The sequence below is a fragment of the Lethenteron reissneri genome, chromosome 11 (genome assembly GCF_015708825.2).
Source record: "Lethenteron reissneri isolate LAM-NWPU_2019-01 chromosome 11, ASM1570882v1, whole genome shotgun sequence".
NCBI classification, from domain to species: Eukaryota; Metazoa; Chordata; class Hyperoartia; order Petromyzontiformes; family Petromyzontidae; genus Lethenteron; species Lethenteron reissneri.
Window position 1 is genome coordinate 2466661 of NC_083789.1, and position 21187 is coordinate 2487847.

A 21187-nucleotide genomic window follows, 5' to 3' on the forward strand; every position below is an offset into this window, starting at 1 on the left:
CCACCACCAACCACCACCCACACCACCACCAACACTACCAACCATCACCAACCACCAACACCACCAACACCACCAACCACCAACACCACCAACCACCACCAATTATCAACACCACCACCAACCACCAACACCACCAACCACCAACACCACCAACCACCACCAACCACCAACACCACCAACCACCAACAACACCACCAACCACCAACACCACCAACACCACCAACCACCAACACCACCAACCACCACCAACCACCAACACCACCAACCACCAACACCACCAACCACCACCAACACAACCACCAACACCACCACCAACACCACCAACCACCAAAACCACCAACCACCAACCACCACCAACACAACCACCAACCACCAACACCACCAACCACCAACACCACCAACCATCAGCACCACCAACACAACCACCAACACCACCACCACCCCTTTGCTGATTTGGGGTTCTTGAGCCGCTCGCAAGCGGTGAAGTTTGTGCGCTGCAAGGCGAATGTTGCATATCGCACTGCCTAAGCCCAGTGCCGGATTGTCCTAGTAGCAAAAGTAGCTACACATGTAGTAGCAAAAGTAGCTACACATGTAGCAGCTATACATGTGTAGTAGCTACTACACATGTGTAGTAGATACGGGTCCCGCATTTTCAAGGGCCCCGCTCTAAATGCTTTCAAGCTAACAATTCCGGTTCGGTGATTCTGCACTAGCTCTATTACTATAGTACTATACCGCCTTCAATTTTTTTTATGAACGACTGGGTGTTTAAGGTTAGCGATTTGTCGTATTATCTGGACTGTATAGGAAATAGAAAAATACAATTACTTTACTACGCAAGTAAAAAATGTGTGTTTTAATATTTGTGTTTTTTTAATAATTTAGGGCCCCTTTAGAACATTTGCTACAGGCCCCGCATCAACTTAATCCGGCACTGGCTAATTCACATGCCGCCACCACCACCACCACCATCGTTACATAAATCACCAGACGTGGCATTTTTTTGTATTGATGACTCAGCACGGTTGGCTCCGTACGGTGCTCAAACAAGTTCCACATACACACGTTCACGAGTGTGATCATCCCATCGCAAATGCCCAGAAGCGTCAACGCTGAACAGGCCCAATGTTTATTGATGAAGCTTCGATTCGTGAATATTCTGCACAGGAGACTCGTACCTGTAATGCGGTTTCTTTTTCATTGTTGTTGGTGATGTTTAAATCCTGGTTTCACATCCGGCTGGATTTCAGCCACAACAAAAACATTTATGCACATAAAAATGCACTAATATGCTTTTTTTTCACTTAATAAAAAAAAAATCCATCTGATCATTTATAACGACGTTCAATACATTTTAAGTGACATTTACCCAGGAAAGCCACACTAAGTCCTAAGAATAATTGTTTATTCCCAGATGGGTCCTGCATTGGGATGTTCAGTGGATGAAGTGGTCTGTTGAAGTAAACTGGAATACCTCGAAACAAGTCACACAATATGTGTGTGAAGGGTAACACAGCACTACACATATCAATTAATTAATCCATTACTTCACTGCCATCTCCTGGTCATCTCTCAGCCCAACGCCTCAAATATATTAAACACTTTTTCAAAATAGCCCTGAATCTGAATGATCAATTTCAGTTTAAGGAATATTTTGTACATGACATTAAACTCGGAGTAACCCCGAGCATATGAAAGTACTGTACATTGTGGCCCAAATGTCTTGTGACCCCCATTTAATTCTCTAAAACTCAATGTCTGAAACCAATGGGTGTCTTGTGCAATGTAAGCAATAAAAAAAAATAACGTCATAACTTTATTTAATCTCATCATGATTGTAAATATTTATAGTATACTTGTTATGGGGCCAGTCAGTCTGCATGAGAACCAGCATTTTCTTTGCACATGTCCACTTGAACAAATATTTTATTCACGAGCCCTTCGCTCACTAAAAGCCGTTCTTCAAAAGTATGTGAAGCCGTATCAGCCATCTGAAAACAGGTCCCTGCGGGGTGGGCTGGTAGGAACGAATAACCAAAGAATATAAACATAATGTATTATTACACTTGTTTAGCCAGGAAAGCCCCACTGAGTCTAAGGTTTTTGTAGGGTCCTGCCAAGTGTTTGCAGTAGGGGGCGATGTTGCTACACCTAATCGGACGATACGAAGGGAGAGTTTGAGGCCTAGTTCTCGGCTTTAGGCCTAGCTGTAGGCTTTAGGCCGCTGTGAGTTAATTTTTTATTTAAATGTTTTAATTAAAAACTATCTCAGTGAATTATAAGGGAATGTTACACTTGTTTAGCCAGGAAAGCCTCACTGAGTCTAAAGGTTTTTGTAGGGTCCTGCCAAGTGTTTGCAGTAGGGGGCGATGTTGCTACACGGACGGACGGACGATATAATCTATTGTAGGCTGGTTCACTTCGTTCCTATCAGTATAAGTAAATAAATAGTGTTCAATTAATTGGTGGGGGGGGGGGGGGGTCACAAGACATCTGGACCATACTTTACTGTACAAAACGCACAGACAGGTTCACGATTTCGCAGTCCAGCAGATTCACTCTCGCGTGTTGCCATAGAAGCTGCACCACCTGGCGGTCGACGAGAGGGAATTGAAGGACTAGCGACAACTTCACCAACTTGACAACACTGTGACATCACCTTCCAGAGGCCATTCTCTCACAATATACTGATAGCAAGGAGTGTTCCAACGATAAATAGTTTTGTCCAAGGCCGTAATTATAATAAATATTGGGGGGGACACAATATTCAAATATGCTCAAAATGTCCCCCCAAAAATATTTCTATAAAACATTTTTGCTATGCTAAGTAAATAAAAACAACAATTTGCTAAACCTTGGCCACAATATCTGGACTTGTCTTCATATAAATCAATGCATAGATTTCTGTTTATATGATTGTGGTTATGGTTGTACTTTATTAATTCCTAATCTCTGCCATTACATACAATGAAACAAGAAATGGTAAAAAAGTTAAAACAGAGCAATGTAATACTATTAGACATTATTGTAAAAAATAAATAGTGATTTTTTATATATTTCAGGCAGGAAATTCGTTTTAAAATTTAGATATTTTTCTGGGTTGGGACCCCCAGAAACTCTGGAAGATTTGGTCCCCCCCCCATGTTGACTCCATGGCTACAGTCTTGTTTTTGTCCCAATGTAAATGGCACAGTTGGAATATAATTGGGAGAAAAACACTTTCTGTGACAATGCCCTAAACCAGTGATGTATTTTGAAACTTGGTGTGATCTTTGATGTTGGTGTTTTGTCTCAGTTGACTCATAATACCCTACACGTCAGGGCACTGAGCCATCTCTGTTGCAATCCACCATTTGAAGACTAGGCTTCTCGTTTCTGCGAGTCAGGAATCAGATAATGCCTCTGTCAGAGCACTGTGTTCAGCACTTTAAGGATAATGGAATTGAGCGCTGATCTGCAAAAGGGCAAATGACTAAAACATCAGCCTACAGCAGAAATCTGTGTTGATATCGGAGGACCATTTGACGTATCCTATAATCCGCGACGCACCGTGGAGGTTACATATAAGATCCTTAAAAAATGTTTTACGCCGATGCAGCATGCCGCGGATTATGGGGGAATTAGCTGCGAGATTCCATTAATCCAGAAAAAATGTGTGGATTACAGACGAAGCACGTGATGCGTGACTAAATTAATCTACGATAAATGTGGATTACAAGATTACGATTTTTTCTAAGACGCAAATGACGCAAATCTGCCATATGTTTATATTTTTATGGATTTTTTGTTGACATTTTTAAAATCGATATCGAAGTTTTAAAAAATGGAAAGAAAAAATATTTCATTAAGCAAATCACCGAAAAAAATTGCAAGGAAATCTTTACCTCCCCATTTCCCTGCAGTTTTGTCCCTGCAGCTCCGTGTTTGCCTCGCTCAGGTCTACGGACGGCGGTTTGAGGTGCACGAAGCGGTTTCACTCCACCGCGCTGTGCGCGGATTACGGGAGCAGTCGCGAACTGCCAATAATTTGCGAATTAGAGGGGTCCACTGATTATTGGATCACAAATGTTTTGTATTTCTATTGCATTAAAGTAGGCTGTTTCTAAAATATGTATAAAGCGGTGTCAATAATAGATTTTTGTGAATGAGCATCGTTGCTATTGAAGTCCTGCAACTTTTTTTTATGTGATCAAATAATGTACAACTTGTATTGCAAGATTATAATAACTTATGCAAATGAGCATTAACTCTCTGCTTATCTCCTGTTTACAACCTTGAGCCAGTCATGGAAATCCTGAATTATTATGGCGAGGGCGACCCTATGCACAGGACATCCACTGTTGACTTTCACTTAAATTGTTAGTCATTTTAACCCACAACCAATATTTGAATTCAAAGCCTTCTTATTGTCACCCACTCATTCAACTGCTGAGTCGCCTGGCTGGTTAGTAAGACGAGCTATGCAACCACTGTCAGTGGGGTGTTGATATACTGATCCTACCTCCTGCCTGTATCGTACTTGCACTCATCAACTTATGTAGCTGCTGGCAATATGGACAATGTAACCATTTTACCACATGGGCAATCAGCTGCACTGAATACAAAATATTGCACTGCTTACCCTAACCCAGTGAGTTATGACCTTCCAAACAGGATACGGCTCAAATATTTGCCCAAATATGTTCCCGCACAGCTACGTGAAATGAAAAAATTCCACTTGGCTAAGTTCACCAAGAATGAGTCAAGCCAAAAGCATGCTTCACATATTGAACAAACATGTCGGTTTAAAATGGATCGGCTGCTTCAGAAAAAATGCCATCATATTTTTACAGCATGTTTGCTTCAATCTCAGCAGCAAAAGCCCTTTTCCCACGTGTTCAATCTAGGTTTATACAGTACGTATCCTTTAGAACTTGATTATATAGTTTTAGTGATATGGCTGTGTCCATTTGCTACCTTCAATTTGTTTTGAAATATTCCCTGGCCTTCAGGAGAACACAGATGTTTTCATTACTCACCATGATTAGTTAATTCCTGCAGCTGAGATTCCCCGAATTGTTAATCCACCATAGGGTTGCCACCTGTTCTAGTTTGACCCAAATTGGCAACTGTGTTCGGGTGGTAGGAATAGATTTTCTCTGAGATCTGGTGGTATTGTGTTGAACTTTATTGCAATACAGTACTGCAAAAAATCGATTGACCTAGGCTGACCACGAAAATATTTTCTAATTTGGTCAGTGGAAAAGGTGGCAACCCTAACCCCATAGGTGCCGTGGTGGCGAGATGTTAACTACCTCGCCTGGTATATTGGAGGGCATGGGTGGTGGCGTGGAATTTTTTTCCGGGTCCTCCAATTTTTCCTTCCACATTTAGAATCAACATGCGTTTAGGGTATTTAGGTGCTAATACATTTCCACGTGATAAGCCACTTCGTTGGGCTATCATTTGTGACCAGGTCGCATCTAGAACAATAAATACACGGAGCTCCAGATCTATAGCATCAAAGATCCAGCAGGGCCAGTTTCTCCCGCTGCTTCAGGCTTGGGAACCTCTACCAAAAGTTAATCAAACTACAAATGTGTCCACGAGGTCTGCTTTCGACTCCTTCTTCTCTACTCCCTTTATTCTCTTCCATTATTTCTCATGACTCCTCGATTTCACCTCATCGTTCTCTCTCCTCAATCCCAGTTGAACCACGGGTAGCTGGCCAGATTTTAACTCACCTGTGGTCCGCTCAGCACTCTGACATCTGAGTCACGTGAACCACCTCGCAGTCTTCTTGGTTCTTTCGGTAAAGTCACGAAGAAGGGAAATAAAAGCCGTCCTCAGGTGAAGAACAGGTCTGTCGGAAAGACAGACCTGTTCTTCACCTGAGGACGGCTGCTTGCGTTGTGGCCGAAACGTCATGAGAATCATTTTATAATGTTTTATTTTTATTATTTCATTATTTCCCTTCTACGTGACTTTACCGAAAGAACCAAGAAGATGAATCCCTGCAGTCACGAAAGCTTTAAATCGAAATTTAACCACCTCGCAGTACAATTATTGCTTTTTTTAAATCGAATATGTATTTTTATTGCATTTACGTATTCGTTTTATTTCAAATCTTGTTTTAAATATGTGACTAAATCCCAATTAAACGGATTAACAATCAATTACTTGATAAAATGTACATATAAGAAAAACGGAGCACGGTGGATGAGGCAGGCGTGTTGCATCTGTCAAACACTGCCCCCAGGTGGCCAGTGCAGGAAGACGCACACGAGGTGGCATGCGGTTGAAATCTCAGCAGCTTTTTATAATCCATGGATCACAGCAACATTTCCTATCACTAGAGGCGACAAAAACAACTTAGCGGTAACAGTTTCTGTAAATAGCTTATAACAGTGGATTATCTGATAACTTATATATGAACTAAGGTTATTGTATCATTTACTTTTATCGACGATTTAAAGATGTTGGTCGAACGCCAGTTCACCATCTTAGGCGATGCTAACAAACAAAGGATATAGTCTGGGCCCATGGACTATTCAAGCCACAGTTATTCGTTCATTATGAATCTGTCCAGTTCCATTAGACACCGATGCGCTTTGGTCATTTGTAATGTAAATCTATCCTAACAATAGGGCTTTTCCCCTTTTATCTGGCAACAAAACTGAAACCTTTTTACAAGGAATCATGTCTGCATTAACCACAATACCAAACAAAAAACACACTGATAATATATGCATTGTCCTTGAAACTGATTGGTCCACACCAGAAAGAAAACCGTCTCTGGTGTGCACCAATCAGTTTCAAGGACAATGCATATATTATCAGTGTGTTTTCTGTTTGCATTTTGACGACAAGAATTGTGGTTAATGCAGACATGATTCCTTGTAAAAAGGTTTCAGTTTTGTTGCCAGAAAAAGGGGAAAACCCTATTATTATTTTTTGGTACTGGCAAAGGAGGTCTGATGATGTAAATGTGCGAAGGAGCTAAATGCAAATGTCCGAGGTATTTCTCGCCATGGAGTCGGTGACCGTCCGCGGTGCACGTGGTGAGAGCACGTGGAGAGTGCTGAGAGTTGCGGTTCTATTCTCTTCTCGCCAGTGCCGGATTAAGCTAGTACGTATGTTGTGAAAACAAAATGTTTTTAAACTTGCATAGTAAAGTAATTGCATTTTTTCATTTGCTATACAGCCAGATAATACGACAAATCGCTAACCATAAACACCCAGTCGTTCATAAAAGTTGAAGGCGGTATAGTACTATAGTAATAGAGCTAGTGATAGCTTGAAAGCATTTAGCGCGGGGCCCTTGAAAGTGCGGGGCCCGTAGCTACTACATGCGTGGTCAATGGCATCGCTGTGCAACTGCACCTTCGTCTCACAGTCTTAGGTTTTTTCGGTAAAGTCACTAGTCTATTTTACCGAGTTGTTGACATCCACCGCGTTTAACAGTGCTGCTATTGTTTGGTTTTGGAAGCCAACATCGGCCGTAACCCATCTGGAGGTTATACTCTTAGGTTTTTTCGGATTTTTGTTATTATTATTTTATTTCTATTATTTTTTATTCTTCTTTTTTTCCTACATGACTTTACCGAAAAAAACCTAAGAGTATGAATCCTTGCAGTCACGAAAGCTTCAAACCTGTGGAGGTTCTTCACTTGGACCTTCCCCTTCTAGCCCCGCCCACCGCCCCCATCTAGCCCCTCCCACCTTCCCTTCTAGCCCCGTCCACATTTCCATCTAGCCCCGCCCACCTTCCCAGTCTCTGACTGCCACATTTAGATAAGCCCCTCCTCCCCCTCCCCTTCACCAGTATTTAAGATCTTGTCTCTTGGATTTCTCTTCACTTGATACAGTAAATTTAGCTGTGACGGTCCCACCTGAAGACGGAGACTTGTGATGCCTCCGAAACGTCGTGATTTAATTAAGTTTTTTTTCATTTATTATTATATATATTTATTTTTACCTACGTGACTTTACCGAAAAAACCGAAGAGTATGAATCCTTGCAGTCACGAAAGCTTCAAATCTAGAATTCGTCTCACAGGCCGGAGGGGCCCAGGTATGAGGCTATGAAGCAGAGGTCGCAACCGGGTACCCGATACCCGTACCCTACCCGATACCCGTACCCGGCCGGGTACGGGTACCCATTTGCGACCCTGGTGCGGCCGGGTACGGGTAAGGAATCAAAACCCGTTTGCGACCTCTGCTATGAAGAGGGATCGGCGGGGTGGGGGGGGGGGTATTCTATAGGGGGCCCTATTTAATTATCTGCACGAGATGGCCCATTGGCAAGCACGCCAACGGCATCGACGACGCCCAATCATCTTGAAGTGGCACCTTCATGAAAGCTCGACTTGTATGATTGTATGTCGAACTTATTTCTTACCGTACGTAGCCAACCCTGTTGATCATTGCGATTTTCCAGGGTAAAAAAGAGTGTAGAAATGCCGGCCACGAACCCTGGACGATGATTCTCATGATGATGATGAGAAGAGGTCAGGGTAGGCGCCTCTTGACATCCCACCGGAGCAGTGATTGACAGCTATGGACTCATCTTCTTGGTTCTTTCGGTAAAGTCACGTAGAATGGAAATAATGAAATAATAAAAATAAAACATAATTATTTTATTATGTTTTATTTTAATAATTATTTTATTATGTAAAATTTTTATTATTTTATTATTTCCATTCTACGTGACTTTACCGAAAGAACCAAGAAGATGAATCCCTGCAGTCACGAAAGCTTTAAATCGAAAGCTATGGACTCTTTGCTTGTTAATCCACGTCAGTCCACATTGTTTAAACCAAGGGGTTTGATTCATTCGCCTTTTCGGCCAACGTCAGCCCAGCGTTGTGCGCGGTGTGCTGGGAATGCACCCACAGACAAAACTTTTAAATTAAATGCGTACAAAATAAATTACGAGTGTGGTCAGCGTGATTTCAACGTTGTAGAAATGGCACGGGAGAGGTCTGTCAAGTTGCTGGGCTGCGCGTTCATTCCGGTGACATGGGGTTCTTTGGGGCAATCCAAACGCCGCTGCGATGTTCCCCCTGGAGGGTCCGTGGGTTGAATAAAATCTCCACTCGCATATATCATACGCGACATTGGTACGTGCGTTCACAATAATTGCCGTTCTCATATCATACGCCAACATAAACAGGAGCTAATAAAGGCGGTGTGGCCACGCCTGCCGTGTCGCTGTATACCCACCTGGGCTGACACACGATGCTCCCGAAGGCTTTGTCTGCGTAATAGCTTTAATTGTGTGTAACCTGAGCCGTGCAGTCATGTATATGCCGTTAAACAAAGTGGATATCGTGGTGGGTCAATAAAGTGGATAGAGTGGTGGCTCTTATAACAGTTACACGAAAAATACCATTCCGCTTTTGCTTTCACCTGTGCACTGTATGCATGTGAATGTTGCGAGTTGTCTAAAGTGGTGGCGTCGCGATTGGCACGCTGCAGGTCACCACAAACCACCACCACCACGACTACGACACGTCCTGTGCCAGCCTTGGTGGACTCGTCTCGACGAGCCCAGTCTCGTACTTGTGTGCATGCTATGTTGAACTTTCGTTCGCACCGTACGTAGCCAACCGTGGTATTCAGAGGGTATGTAATCGAGTTTTCCAAAGTCTACTCCTCTTGAACCCCCCACCGCGGCTGTCTTTCTAGAGCGTGGTGGTGGGGGGGGGGTTCACGCTGCACACGCCCGATGATTGTTAAACACGCCCCACGTGACGTGCTAAAGGATTAACGCTGCCTACGTTAATATAGTCGATTCAAATCAAGATGTTGTGTGTTTGTGTGCGCACGTGTTCTGCTGAAATTAAGCCCCGTGTAATTGTTAAATTGTAATTAAAGCAGAGCATGTGCCAAATAGTTAACACGCATATACATTTTTTTATTTAAAGCTTTCGTGACTGCAGGGATTCATATTATGGGTTCTTTCGGTAAAGTTACGTAGAAGGGAGATAATAAAATAATATAAATATGAAACAATAAAAAATTCTCACGACGTTTCGACTGCAACACAAGCAATCATCATCAGGTGTGAAATCCACAGCAATACAATTTCACACCTGATGATGATTGCTTGTGTTGCAGTCGAAACGTCGTGAGAATTTTTATGTTTTATATTTATATTATTTTATAATCTCCCTTCTACGTGACTTTACCGAAAGAACCAAGAATACGCACTTACATAAACGAATCTTTCCAACTTTAGATACTGCAGTACACTTGTGGATTCCTGCCAATGGGTAACCTTTATTTAGTACAGGGAAAACTCTTTGAAGTTACAATTTGTATTGACGAAGAAGACTTGTGTAACCGTAATTACATGAGTCACTGTTCTTCCCGTGCAATGCTCGGTTGTGGTTCATTTTCAAATTTGAGGTTTGGACAATGACAACCAACAAACAAGAGCCAGCTCTTTGTTGTTACACGATGTGCACCATGACGTGCTTTTTTGATGCCCTGCCAACTACAAATACAGAATCCAGTGATCGATCAGACTACCCAGCCCATGGTTATTATATTTAGCCGAGTGCGAGTGGTGCATGGCTGGTTTACGGATTTAAAATTCGGGCCCCCTTTTCAATTTCACCACCTCCCCCTCCCTCCTCCTCATGGCCCATCGGCTGGGCCTCTCCGGCCCTATAGAGTCCGGTGCAGTTGCACCGTCCTGCACACCCGACAGCCACGACACTGCTGGCCACACCGCAGAGGTCGCAACCGGGTACCCGATACCGGTACCCTACCCGATACTCGGCTACCCATACCCAGCCGGGTACGGTTAGCCGTTTGCGACCCTGGTGCGGCCGGGTACGGGCTAAGGAATCAAAACCCGTTTGCGACCTCTGCCACACCGTACGAGGCTGCTGCCGTACAGATGGCTCAACAAAGCGTGCGGTTTAACGCAATGTGAATGGGACACTTTGCAGAATTGCACACAAGTGCAGTGTGAAGTGGGTCTGTTATCAGGCAGAAAATGCCACTGCGTAGCAGAAGTCGCAAACGGGTTTTGATTCCTTACCCAGGGTCGCAAACGGGTACCCGTACCCGGCCGTACCCGTACCCTACCCGTACCCGGCCGGGTACGGGTAGGGTACGGGTATCGGGTACCTGATTGCGACCTCTGGGATGAAGCCATGTTGCAGGCGCGGGTGGGTTGATTCTAGGAACTTGAATTGTGAGAAGAGACCAGTGACTCACGGTCTACCCGTACCCGTACCCGGCCGCACCAGGGTCGCAAACGGGTACCCGTACCCGGCCGGGTACGGGTAGCCGGGTATCGGGTAGGGTACGGGTATCGGGTACCCGGTTGCGACCTCTGCTGCGTAGGTGTTTGCGGTTGCGCTGTGCAGCCTTTACCAGCACTTGCTCCAAACAATCTGTGAAGGCTATGAGGGGGATCTTTGTCTTTGCTGTACAGCTCTCCCATGTGTTTAACGGTTGTTCTTCTCGTCTTTGATGTCCGATGTTTTACTCCAGGAGCTTCTTCGGGAACTGAAGCAGATTGATTTATTTTGTTCATTCCGTGACCAGTGATGCCAAACAAAACACGTGTGTAACTACCCTAAGTAACGTACAGCGTGTGTGCTGAATTTTTACATTGAACATTTGCCATCTCAGTATGGATAATTTCTTTTTAATTGTACGACGCAGCTTATGTATAATTCTATATATACACACAGAGACATCTCACAGTAGTCTATATGACACAGGGCCAGTGTTTTGCATATTCTGCACGTGTTAGTGGTTCTGCTTTAGCAAGATAGCCGGGGAACTGGGAAAAATCTAAGTTAAAAACACTGCAATATCACTGCTTAATGTCCAATACACACCGATTTATAAATACTCGTACGAACAAAGTCTATGTTTACAACATCTATGGCTTTCGAGGGTACTTAAATGACATGTTTACGGCATAAATAACGAACAGTACACAATAATATACAAAGATACAATAAACTTAAGATCAACGGACGTGAATTCTATCGAGACATATATACAATTTAGTGTATATACGCCCGAATATTTCGACTTATTTTAACCGTCTATAAACGTATGCATAAAATACAGAAATTCAACTTTTTCTTAACAGCGACATGTTGCAAGCTTTTGTCGATATTTGTTTTTGTTTGCTTATTACAATACTACCACTTGGTTAAAAACTTGTTGCAAGTCCCATGCTATGTCCTCTTTATTAGCCGTCGTCCAAGCTCATCCCACTCCGTAAATGTGGATCTGTTGACATTTATTGCACGTTCGGTGCGATTCATGCAGGTCACCAGAGCAATGCTTCGTACACACCCCCCCACCCAGCTGCGAGTGTTTGCTCATTCTCCGTCACGTTATAACTCTTGTTCGGCCACGCCGCTGGATAACAGTGGCGAAAATGTCATCGATTTGGAATATATATATAAATATTAGCTCCACCATCCCGCACTTCACGATGAACCAAACACCGTAATTAAATTATAACATGAATTCACGGACATTTTTACACTAATTCGTTTCATTTTTAAAACATCATTTGTTTGTAATATACATGTCCCCACATGTCCCATGTGTGTTGGAGATTCAAAACGTGCTGAGACTGGTTAAAATAACCACATAGACTACCGTTTTTCTCCACCAGTCTACCGTTAAAGTTATGCCGCACGCTTAGATCTTGTAACGTTTAAAAAGTGAAGTCAATTATACTGGCACTCTTCTTTTAGGAATCTGTATCCCTTGATACATATTTGCAATTGTCTTATCGGCGTCAAAATGACATGCCAGAACCATGGCCTTCCGTAATACAGGTGTCACCACCATTTCACGACGCTTGCTTTCCATCGCCCCTTGTGCCCACCAATATCGGTTTTTACACCCTATGCATCACTCACGCACACAGCTACACACGAGAATCACGTCTTGCAGTACGCCGCCACAGCCTACCGTCGCGTAAAGTTCAGCCGCTTTGACAATTTAGTCTCGACGGAAATTCCCATCGCACAATGCTGGCGTCCCACGAGGGCGTGCCACACCACGCGTGGCCATCTTGGAAATGCCCAGAATGCTTAGCACAGCTGTGACGTCGCTTCACACAGGAGTTTCCAGCGGACGCCACTACACGCCTTCATCGGTGATCGGTCATTCTCTTACGACTGTGTGACAAAAAGTGCAGCCTATGCTCGCGTGATCCTGGCAGTATCGTCACGGTGGTCCTGAAAACCCAATGGCTGCGATGTTATGATTGGCGCACAATAATAACAGGATGTATGTTAAACTGTTTGGGGCAATTTATAATTGTTTCAACTTTATCACCAATTACATGACGTTGAAAATGGGCCACCGCCAGTTTTATTCCAAATGTCTCGAGGCAGTAAAAAAAAAAGTCCTGTCAGCTGACAAAGATGCATCAGTCACTTTCAATGAGCATCTCACTTCAATAGCCCAACACTCAACAGCATGCCTTGAACACCCACTTCTGTCTTCATGCTCTCTAGAAAAGTGGTCTCCCACATAAGTATTATATTACAAATGTTCGCCCTCAGGGCAGGGTGATGCGGAAGTGATTGAAAGCCATGTGCATGCATGGTGGCACCTTTAAACCATTTCCAACGAAGGTTGAAGGTGACAGAGGGTCATGCGAACTTCAATAACGATCAAACTTGTGGGGTAAAGTGGTGTTGCTGCTGGGGACTTATCGAAAAACTGGCGAAATACATCACAGCGTTTCCCAAAAAACACGAAGATACAAGTCAGACCAAAACTAACTAATAGGCAATATGTAAACCAATTTTGCACTGAGATACCCGTTAGCACAATCGCAAGTTGTAAAGTGTGACCGTAATCCATGCGTGTGCGCGACTTCTTTTCTAACCTGTTTTTAAATCTCCCAGGTGTCACTGCAGCCAGGTACTTTACTCAAACCATCATCCCTCTGGGATGGGAGGGGGTCGATAAAATACGTACCACTTTGTGGGACATGAACGGATGAGTGCCACTGCACGTGCACGTTGGAGCACGTGATAGACACCATTTAATTTGTAGTCATCAAGACAAAGAAGGGAAATGATGGCGGATTTGGATGGCCTTCATCCAGCAGTGGATTTATCTTGGCCGATAATTGTGACTATGATGACCGGAGGTGTAACTTATTTGCCTCCTTGGCGATTCCACGAAATGTCAACATTTTAGGATTGCAATTCGATTCAAGAATAAATTGTCATTTTAAATATTGCCAGAAGTGGTAGCCTCTAGTGGCTGAAAGGGTGAATATATTACATGCATGCATGAATGTGTATTCTTACACACGCAATTCAGTACATGTATCAGTCCGCCTGCACAGGATACAGGGTCTCTTTCTCAAGACGTCCTACCCACCATCTGTACATAAGCGTAAAATATCACCTGACAACGGCATTTGCTGTTGCAGATATAGCGCCTCCAAACTTCGACAAACATTATCCCGTTCTTCCACACTTGTTAGATGGATTGTATGGTGTTAGTTGTCACCCAAACTCGACAGTACTCCACAACAGTTGACGATCGACGTCCTATGCACCACAGTATATAAACGTAACGGTCTTTTCTCCGATGTTGTCACAGTTTGCGTTTTGTCGAGTACACAGCTTGTACATGACGAGCGGCGCTGATTGGCTACGATAGTGTTTTTGAATGTTCAGAGAGACTCGTTTGTCTGCACTCGCACCAAGAGGGCGATATCCAGTCCTGGCGCGAGGTTTTGAGAGACCGCAGGGCACAGTGTCGCCTCCTCCTCGTATACGTGGTGGTGGGCTTTCTTCGGGTGCTCTGCTTTCCTCCCCGCATGAACCCAGACGCTCGCTGTACTATATTAGCAAAACATCCCATTGCACGACCACCTTCTGGTCTTGAGACCCTCCTTAGTAAATTATTAGAATGGATTTGTTAATTGTTACGTCGCTTATGGTGGTCTGGATAGCTCACGTGGTACAGCTACGGACTCAGATCTTTTAATTCATTAACAAATTAGCAACATACAAGTGGAACTTAAAAAAAGGTCATTCAGAGGTGCGGGAGGCGAATTCGGGAAAGGGGAACGAGTCTTCAGACTCTGACAAAGGTCGTTAGCGAAGCCAAAGAGTGGCACGGTGAGAGGGGAGAGTGGGAATACCAGGTGACCGGAGCTTGCCACAGAGAAGCGACGATCTCCTCGCCTGGTTCAAGTGTCAGGGTTGACGAGGAGGAGGAGGAGGCCGCTTGGAGAGATGAAGGTGGAGAGGAAAGGGTCTGGGAACAACAGAACCCGGTGAGGAGGACTCCTGGATTTGAAACTAAACTATAAACTCTTTAAAAACCAAACAGTTTTTATTTTCCAGGTAAGGCCCACTGAGCTATGTAGCTCTTTTTCAGAAGTGACCTGGCCACAAATGATAGCTCAACGAAGTGGCTTATCATCACGTGGAAATTTTATAGAAGTGAAATATTTTGAACACATGTTGATTCCAAATGTGGAGGGAAAAACCGGAGGACCCGGAGAAAAAATTCGACGCGACCACAGGGAGAGAGACACGCACACCCCAAATATACAACAGGTGTCAGGGTCGGGATCGAACCCATGGCCTTCTGTATACAAGGCGAGGCAGTTAACATTTTAACACGTAGGCTTTCGCGACCAATATTATTCATAATCAACGTTTTTGGGTTTAGATCGCGTTATTTATAAATGTGTCGTAACCCTCCACCACCCGACACGGCCAATCAGTAAAAAAGTGTCACGTTGACAAAAGACAATTAGTTCACTGCTTTAGCCCACCGGTGTGTTGAAGCGTGAAACCACAACAATTTACAATTTGAGTAGTACGACGTTTCGCTGGTAATTGCATCCAGCATCATCGGGCAATTCGCCAGAATGATGAGGCTCTGCTCTGTCTCCCGTTCTTATATAGAGCAGCAGCAGGGTGACGTCATCATTAACTCATTAACTCATCAGGTGCAAATATTTGAGGGGGGGGGTTATTGTAATTATATACTAGATTAGTAATCAGGCTATTGGAAAAAAAAATACAATCGGTTATGAAGGGCCAGTCCAGAAACACCAAAGTCATGGCAAAGGCGTTCATGCAAAACACCGCGCCTTGTGGTGTCAAAGGCTGCCAAAACGCCGGGCGAATGGGACAGCAAAGCCGCGGTGATGGGCATGTTACCGTTGTTAATCACCGTGGCTTCTGTCGAGTGAGCAGGCCGACACGCCGATTGCAGAAAACACAAGATGGGAGACTAGGGCGTAATTAGTTATGAGCCCAGGCAAAGAGAGGCTTTCAAGGATCTTAGATATGGAGGGGAGGTTTGTAATAAGTCAGTCGTTATTGAAATCCAGGGCAGGCGGGGGGGGGGGCAGAGTTATTTGTCCGCTCTGCACGATACTCGGGATTTGGCCCCGAATTCAAAAGATGATGAGTTGGCGAAATCACAAGTTAACGTATGATAATAAAGCATGTTTATATCTAGGTTCACGCCATCAATCATCACACGGAGGTCAGTAAAGTGAATTCCACCTTGTGGGGCCGCACCACTTAACACTGGAAAATCAACACTGTCTGTTCCTGATAGAGACAATATTCCCTGCTGCAAGAACACGGAATCTCCACCACTCTCTTTGGACGGTCAACAGGCCGGCAACTCGCAATACCACGGGACGACATTAACCAACTTCACATGAACGACACGCATCGGTCACTCCTCGCGCCACGTGCGTGCGCGGGTCGCGTGTCTAGGCTGCCGCACGTACGCACAAACACACCACGCGCGGGCATAACGCAGCACGAAGCTCTACCTCCTAGGACACGCGCGTCACTACGATCCCCCCGTGCCCGTCTTAGAGCGCCTGGAACTTCCACGCGTTTTGATCCTTGTAGTCCAGGCAGTCGGCGTGCGTGAAGTTGAGCTTCCACGCCGAGCTCTGGTCCTTGTAGTCCTGCAGGTAGTCGGCCGACGTGCCGAAGCCCAGCCCGGCCGCGCCGTACGCCTGCGCCGACAGCGCCGTGTGCGGGGACACGGGCCCCATCCCGGCCGACACGGCGCTCGCCATGGGGCTCAGTCCGCCGGCGCCCGGGGACAGGTACGCGCTGCAATCCATTGCCGAGTAGTAAGCGCTGGAGCCCGGGTAGCTCTGCGTGTACACGGACTGCTGGGGCGCATACGTGATCTGGTAGGGAGAGCGCTGCTGCTGCTGCTGTTGCTGCTGCTGCTGGTGGTGAACCTGCTGCTGCTGTTGCTGCTGTAGCACGGCCGCAGAGGTTAGCGGGTCGGCCAAGCTGTCCGGAGACACGGCCGCCGGGCTCCAGAGAGACACCGCTGCGGCCGCTGCGGCCGCGGCGGCCGCGCTGTTGCCCGACGAACCGGAAGCAGCAGCTCCGGCCGCGTTGCCGCCCACTGGCGGCGTGAACTGGCCCCCGCTGCCGGCGCTGCTGTCGCCCGCGTTGCTGTCTCGCGGGGAGATCTTCTTCTTGGCCGGGCGGGCCTTGTTCTGAGCCGCGTTGTGCTGCTGCCGGCACTTGGCGCGCCGATTCTTGAACCACACCTGTGTGGGGACACCGCGTGCATGGGCGCGCGCGCCGGGACGCGTGGTTAAGATTCGGTGCGGAAAGTTGCAGTAGTTAAACATAAACAAAAAAGATCTCGGTTCCCTCGCTCTCTAAATCCGGCCCAAGTTGCTCAGTGACAGAATGAGTCCCGCAGTGTATTTAACTTGAACCCACCATCGTGGTGACGTACGGTCAAACATCCCCCATGACCGACTAGGCTAAATCCAGGTGACCGGTGATCAATTCATGACCACGGCCAACATCAGTGGCGGGTGATAACTGAATCGGTCCTGGGCACGCTGCCCAACCTGCACTGACCAGCGTGGTGAAGAATGGTCAAACAACCTCCATGGCTGCCAGGGCGTGGGCAGGCCTTCATCCAGCAGTAGATTGCCAAAGGGCTGTAAATGACGACTGCTAATTACGCCATCGCATGGCTCACAGATTTAAACTTGGACACGTGATTTGCACGTACATTCCATACGCGAAAAGAAGAAGTAGACGTTAATTATTCAGAGCAAATCACCCAGAATGTGATCATCACATCTCAGAGGCTAATAATAAACTATTAGTTTTACATATCGCGTCGTCGGTCGCAAATTTTGCGTCTCACAGTCGGCGAGCAGGAACCACAGACGAGGCGATGAGCTGAGACCAACCATCGCTCTGCAGTTCTCTACATCTTCTTGTTTCTTTCGGTAAAGTCACGTAGAAGGGAAGTAATAAAATAATAAAAATAAAACATAATAAAACAATTCTCACGACGTTTCGGCTACAACGCAAGCAGCCGTCTTCAGGTGAAGAATGAGACACTACCAAACTAGGAGCTTATATATAAGCTGCATTGGGGGTTGAAGAGCGCCTTAACAAAAAGAATGTGCATGTGAAGAGGAATTTAGCATATTCATGGAAAATGCGTAGGCGTTGGGCGGGGGGGTGTCAAAGTCATATTATGCCCATGCATTATGCAGGATCAGCAGCAACCAAGGGGGGTGCAGGGATTAGCAGTAACAAAGGAAAGGAATGTTAATGATATGTAGCTGCAGTTACTCAACAACCACGTAGAAAAACTAAAGTATAAACTACATAAAAAACTAAAGTATAAACTGCATCGCACCATCAGTATACTTACTATACTCTATAATAAGCTGAGTTACTAACAGCAAGTAATACATTACAATTCTACCTCGTAAAAATTCTATAATATGCTTCCATCTAAACCTTATTCTCTTATATCACACGAGCATATACCGTACTATATACTGCCATAGATAAACCCAACATTAAATTATATACTGTATTGCTGTAAACCAACCTATATCTTATACATTTAATATAACACTATGTATTATTCTACACACCCTAATGTGTATCGAAATGGTTTATTACGTCCTTCCAATGATTGCTGAGCCAGAATCCATCTTCTCGGTTAAAATTGTCTCTGTGTTTGTATATGTGGATCGCCTCATGAACGAATCTCTCATGATAGCCAGATGGCTTGCAGAGAACCTCTGTCTTGGAGAAGTCGATATCATGTGAGCCCACTGAGTTGTAACAGTGATCTGCCACGGCTGAGGTGTTTGTCCTACCGTGTTTCAGGTCAGCTTTATGTTCACGGATGCGGTCCGAGACATGTCGTTTGGTTTCCCCAATGTAACTGCTACCACAGAGGCAACTTAGTTTGTAGACGCCAGGGTACTGTATGTCTGGAACCACATCTTTTACAGACGGTACCAGATCACGGATTTTATGTACTGTGTTGAATCGGACCTGGATCTTGTGTTTAATCAGGATTTTGGAGATCTTTTTTGTGACCCCAGCAATGTAGGGTAAGGTGATGGTCTTGAAAGGCTCCTCAACAGGATCCTTCTTGATGGTTGGAGTGATGGCTTTGCGGATTGTATAGTCGGAGTAACCATTTGCCTTAAGAGCTTGGCGTACGTGTTTGAGTTCACTGGAAATGTGTTCATGGTCGGAGATGCATTGGGCTCTATGATATAGAGTCTTGATGAGGGAATTCTTCTGGGATGGATGGTGGTGGGAATCCGGTTTTAGATAAGCATCCGTGTGGGTGGCTTTCCTGTAGACAGAGTGGCTCATTGAACCATCAGGTCTCCTTTTGATTAGGACATCCAAAAAGGGTAGCTTGCCATCATTTTCGACTTCCATGGTGAATCTGATCAGATTCACCATGGAAGTCGAAAATGATGGCAAGCTACCCTTTTTGGATGTCCTAATCAAAAGGAGACCTGATGGTTCAATGAGCCACTCTGTCTACAGGAAAGCCACCCACACGGATGCTTATCTAAAACCGGATTCCCACCACCATCCATCCCAGAAGAATTCCCTCATCAAGACTCTATATCATAGAGCCCAATGCATCTCCGACCATGAACACATTTCCAGTGAACTCAAACACGTACGCCAAGCTCTTAAGGCAAATGGTTACTCCGACTATACAATCCGCAAAGCCATCACTCCAACCATCAAGAAGGATCCTGTTGAGGAGCCTTTCAAGACCATCACCTTACCCTACATTGCTGGGGTCACAAAAAAGATCTCCAAAATCCTGATTAAACACAAGATCCAGGTCCGATTCAACACAGTACATAAAATCCGTGATCTGGTACCGTCTGTAAAAGATGTGGTTCCAGACATACAGTACCCTGGCGTCTACAAACTAAGTTGCCTCTGTGGTAGCAGTTACATTGGGGAAACCAAACGACATGTCTCGGACCGCATCCGTGAACATAAAGCTGACCTGAAACACGGTAGGACAAACACCTCAGCCGTGGCAGATCACTGTTACAACTCAGTGGGCTCACATGATATCGACTTCTCCAAGACAGAGGTTCTCTGCAAGCCATCTGGCTATCATGAGAGATTCGTTCATGAGGCGATCCACATATACAAACACAGAGACAATTTTAACCGAGAAGATGGATTCTGGCTCAGCAATCATTGGAAGGACGTAATAAACCATTTCGATACACATTAGGGTGTGTAGAATAATACATAGTGTTATATTAAATGTATAAGATATAGGTTGGTTTACAGCAATACAGTATATAATTTAATGTTGGGTTTATCTATGGCAGTATATAGTACGGTATATGCTCGTGTGATATAAGAGAATAAGGTTTAGATGGAAGCATATTATAGAATTTTTACGAGGTAGAATTGTAATGTATTACTTGCTGTTAGTAACTCAGCTTATTATAGAGTATAGTAAGTATACTGATGGTGCGATGCAGTTTATACTTTAGTTTTTTATGTAGTTTATACTTTAGTTTTTCTACGTGGTTGTTGAGTAACTGCAGCTACATATCATTAACATTCCTTTCCTTTGTTACTGCTAATCCCTGCACCCCCCTTGGTTGCTGCTGATCCTGCATAATGCATGGGCATAATATGACTTTGACACCCCCCCGCCCAACGCCTACGCATTTTCCATGAATATGCTAAATTCCTCTTCACATGCACATTCTTTTTGTTAAGGCGCTCTTCAACCCCCAATGCAGCTTATATATAAGCTCCTAGTTTGGTAGTGTCTCATTCTTCACCTGAAGACGGCTGCTTGCGTTGTAGCCGAAACGTCGTGAGAATTGTTTTATTATGTTTTATTTT

General features: G+C 44.8%; 1 protein-coding gene across 2 annotated transcripts in view; it reads right to left on the reverse strand.

Annotated features, from left to right (window-relative positions):
- Nucleotides 1-11833: 11833 nt before the first annotated feature.
- The window catches only part of LOC133341283 (homeobox protein OTX2-like), a 34525-nt gene continuing 25171 nt past the window's right edge, over nt 11834-21187 (reverse strand). For both annotated transcript variants that reach the window (XM_061549794.1, XM_061549793.1), the window contains exon 4: nt 11834-17556. In XM_061549794.1, the coding sequence (XP_061405778.1) occupies nt 16852-17556 (705 nt within the window). In that variant the 3' untranslated portion in view covers nt 11834-16851. The remainder of the gene's footprint in view (nt 17557-21187) is intronic.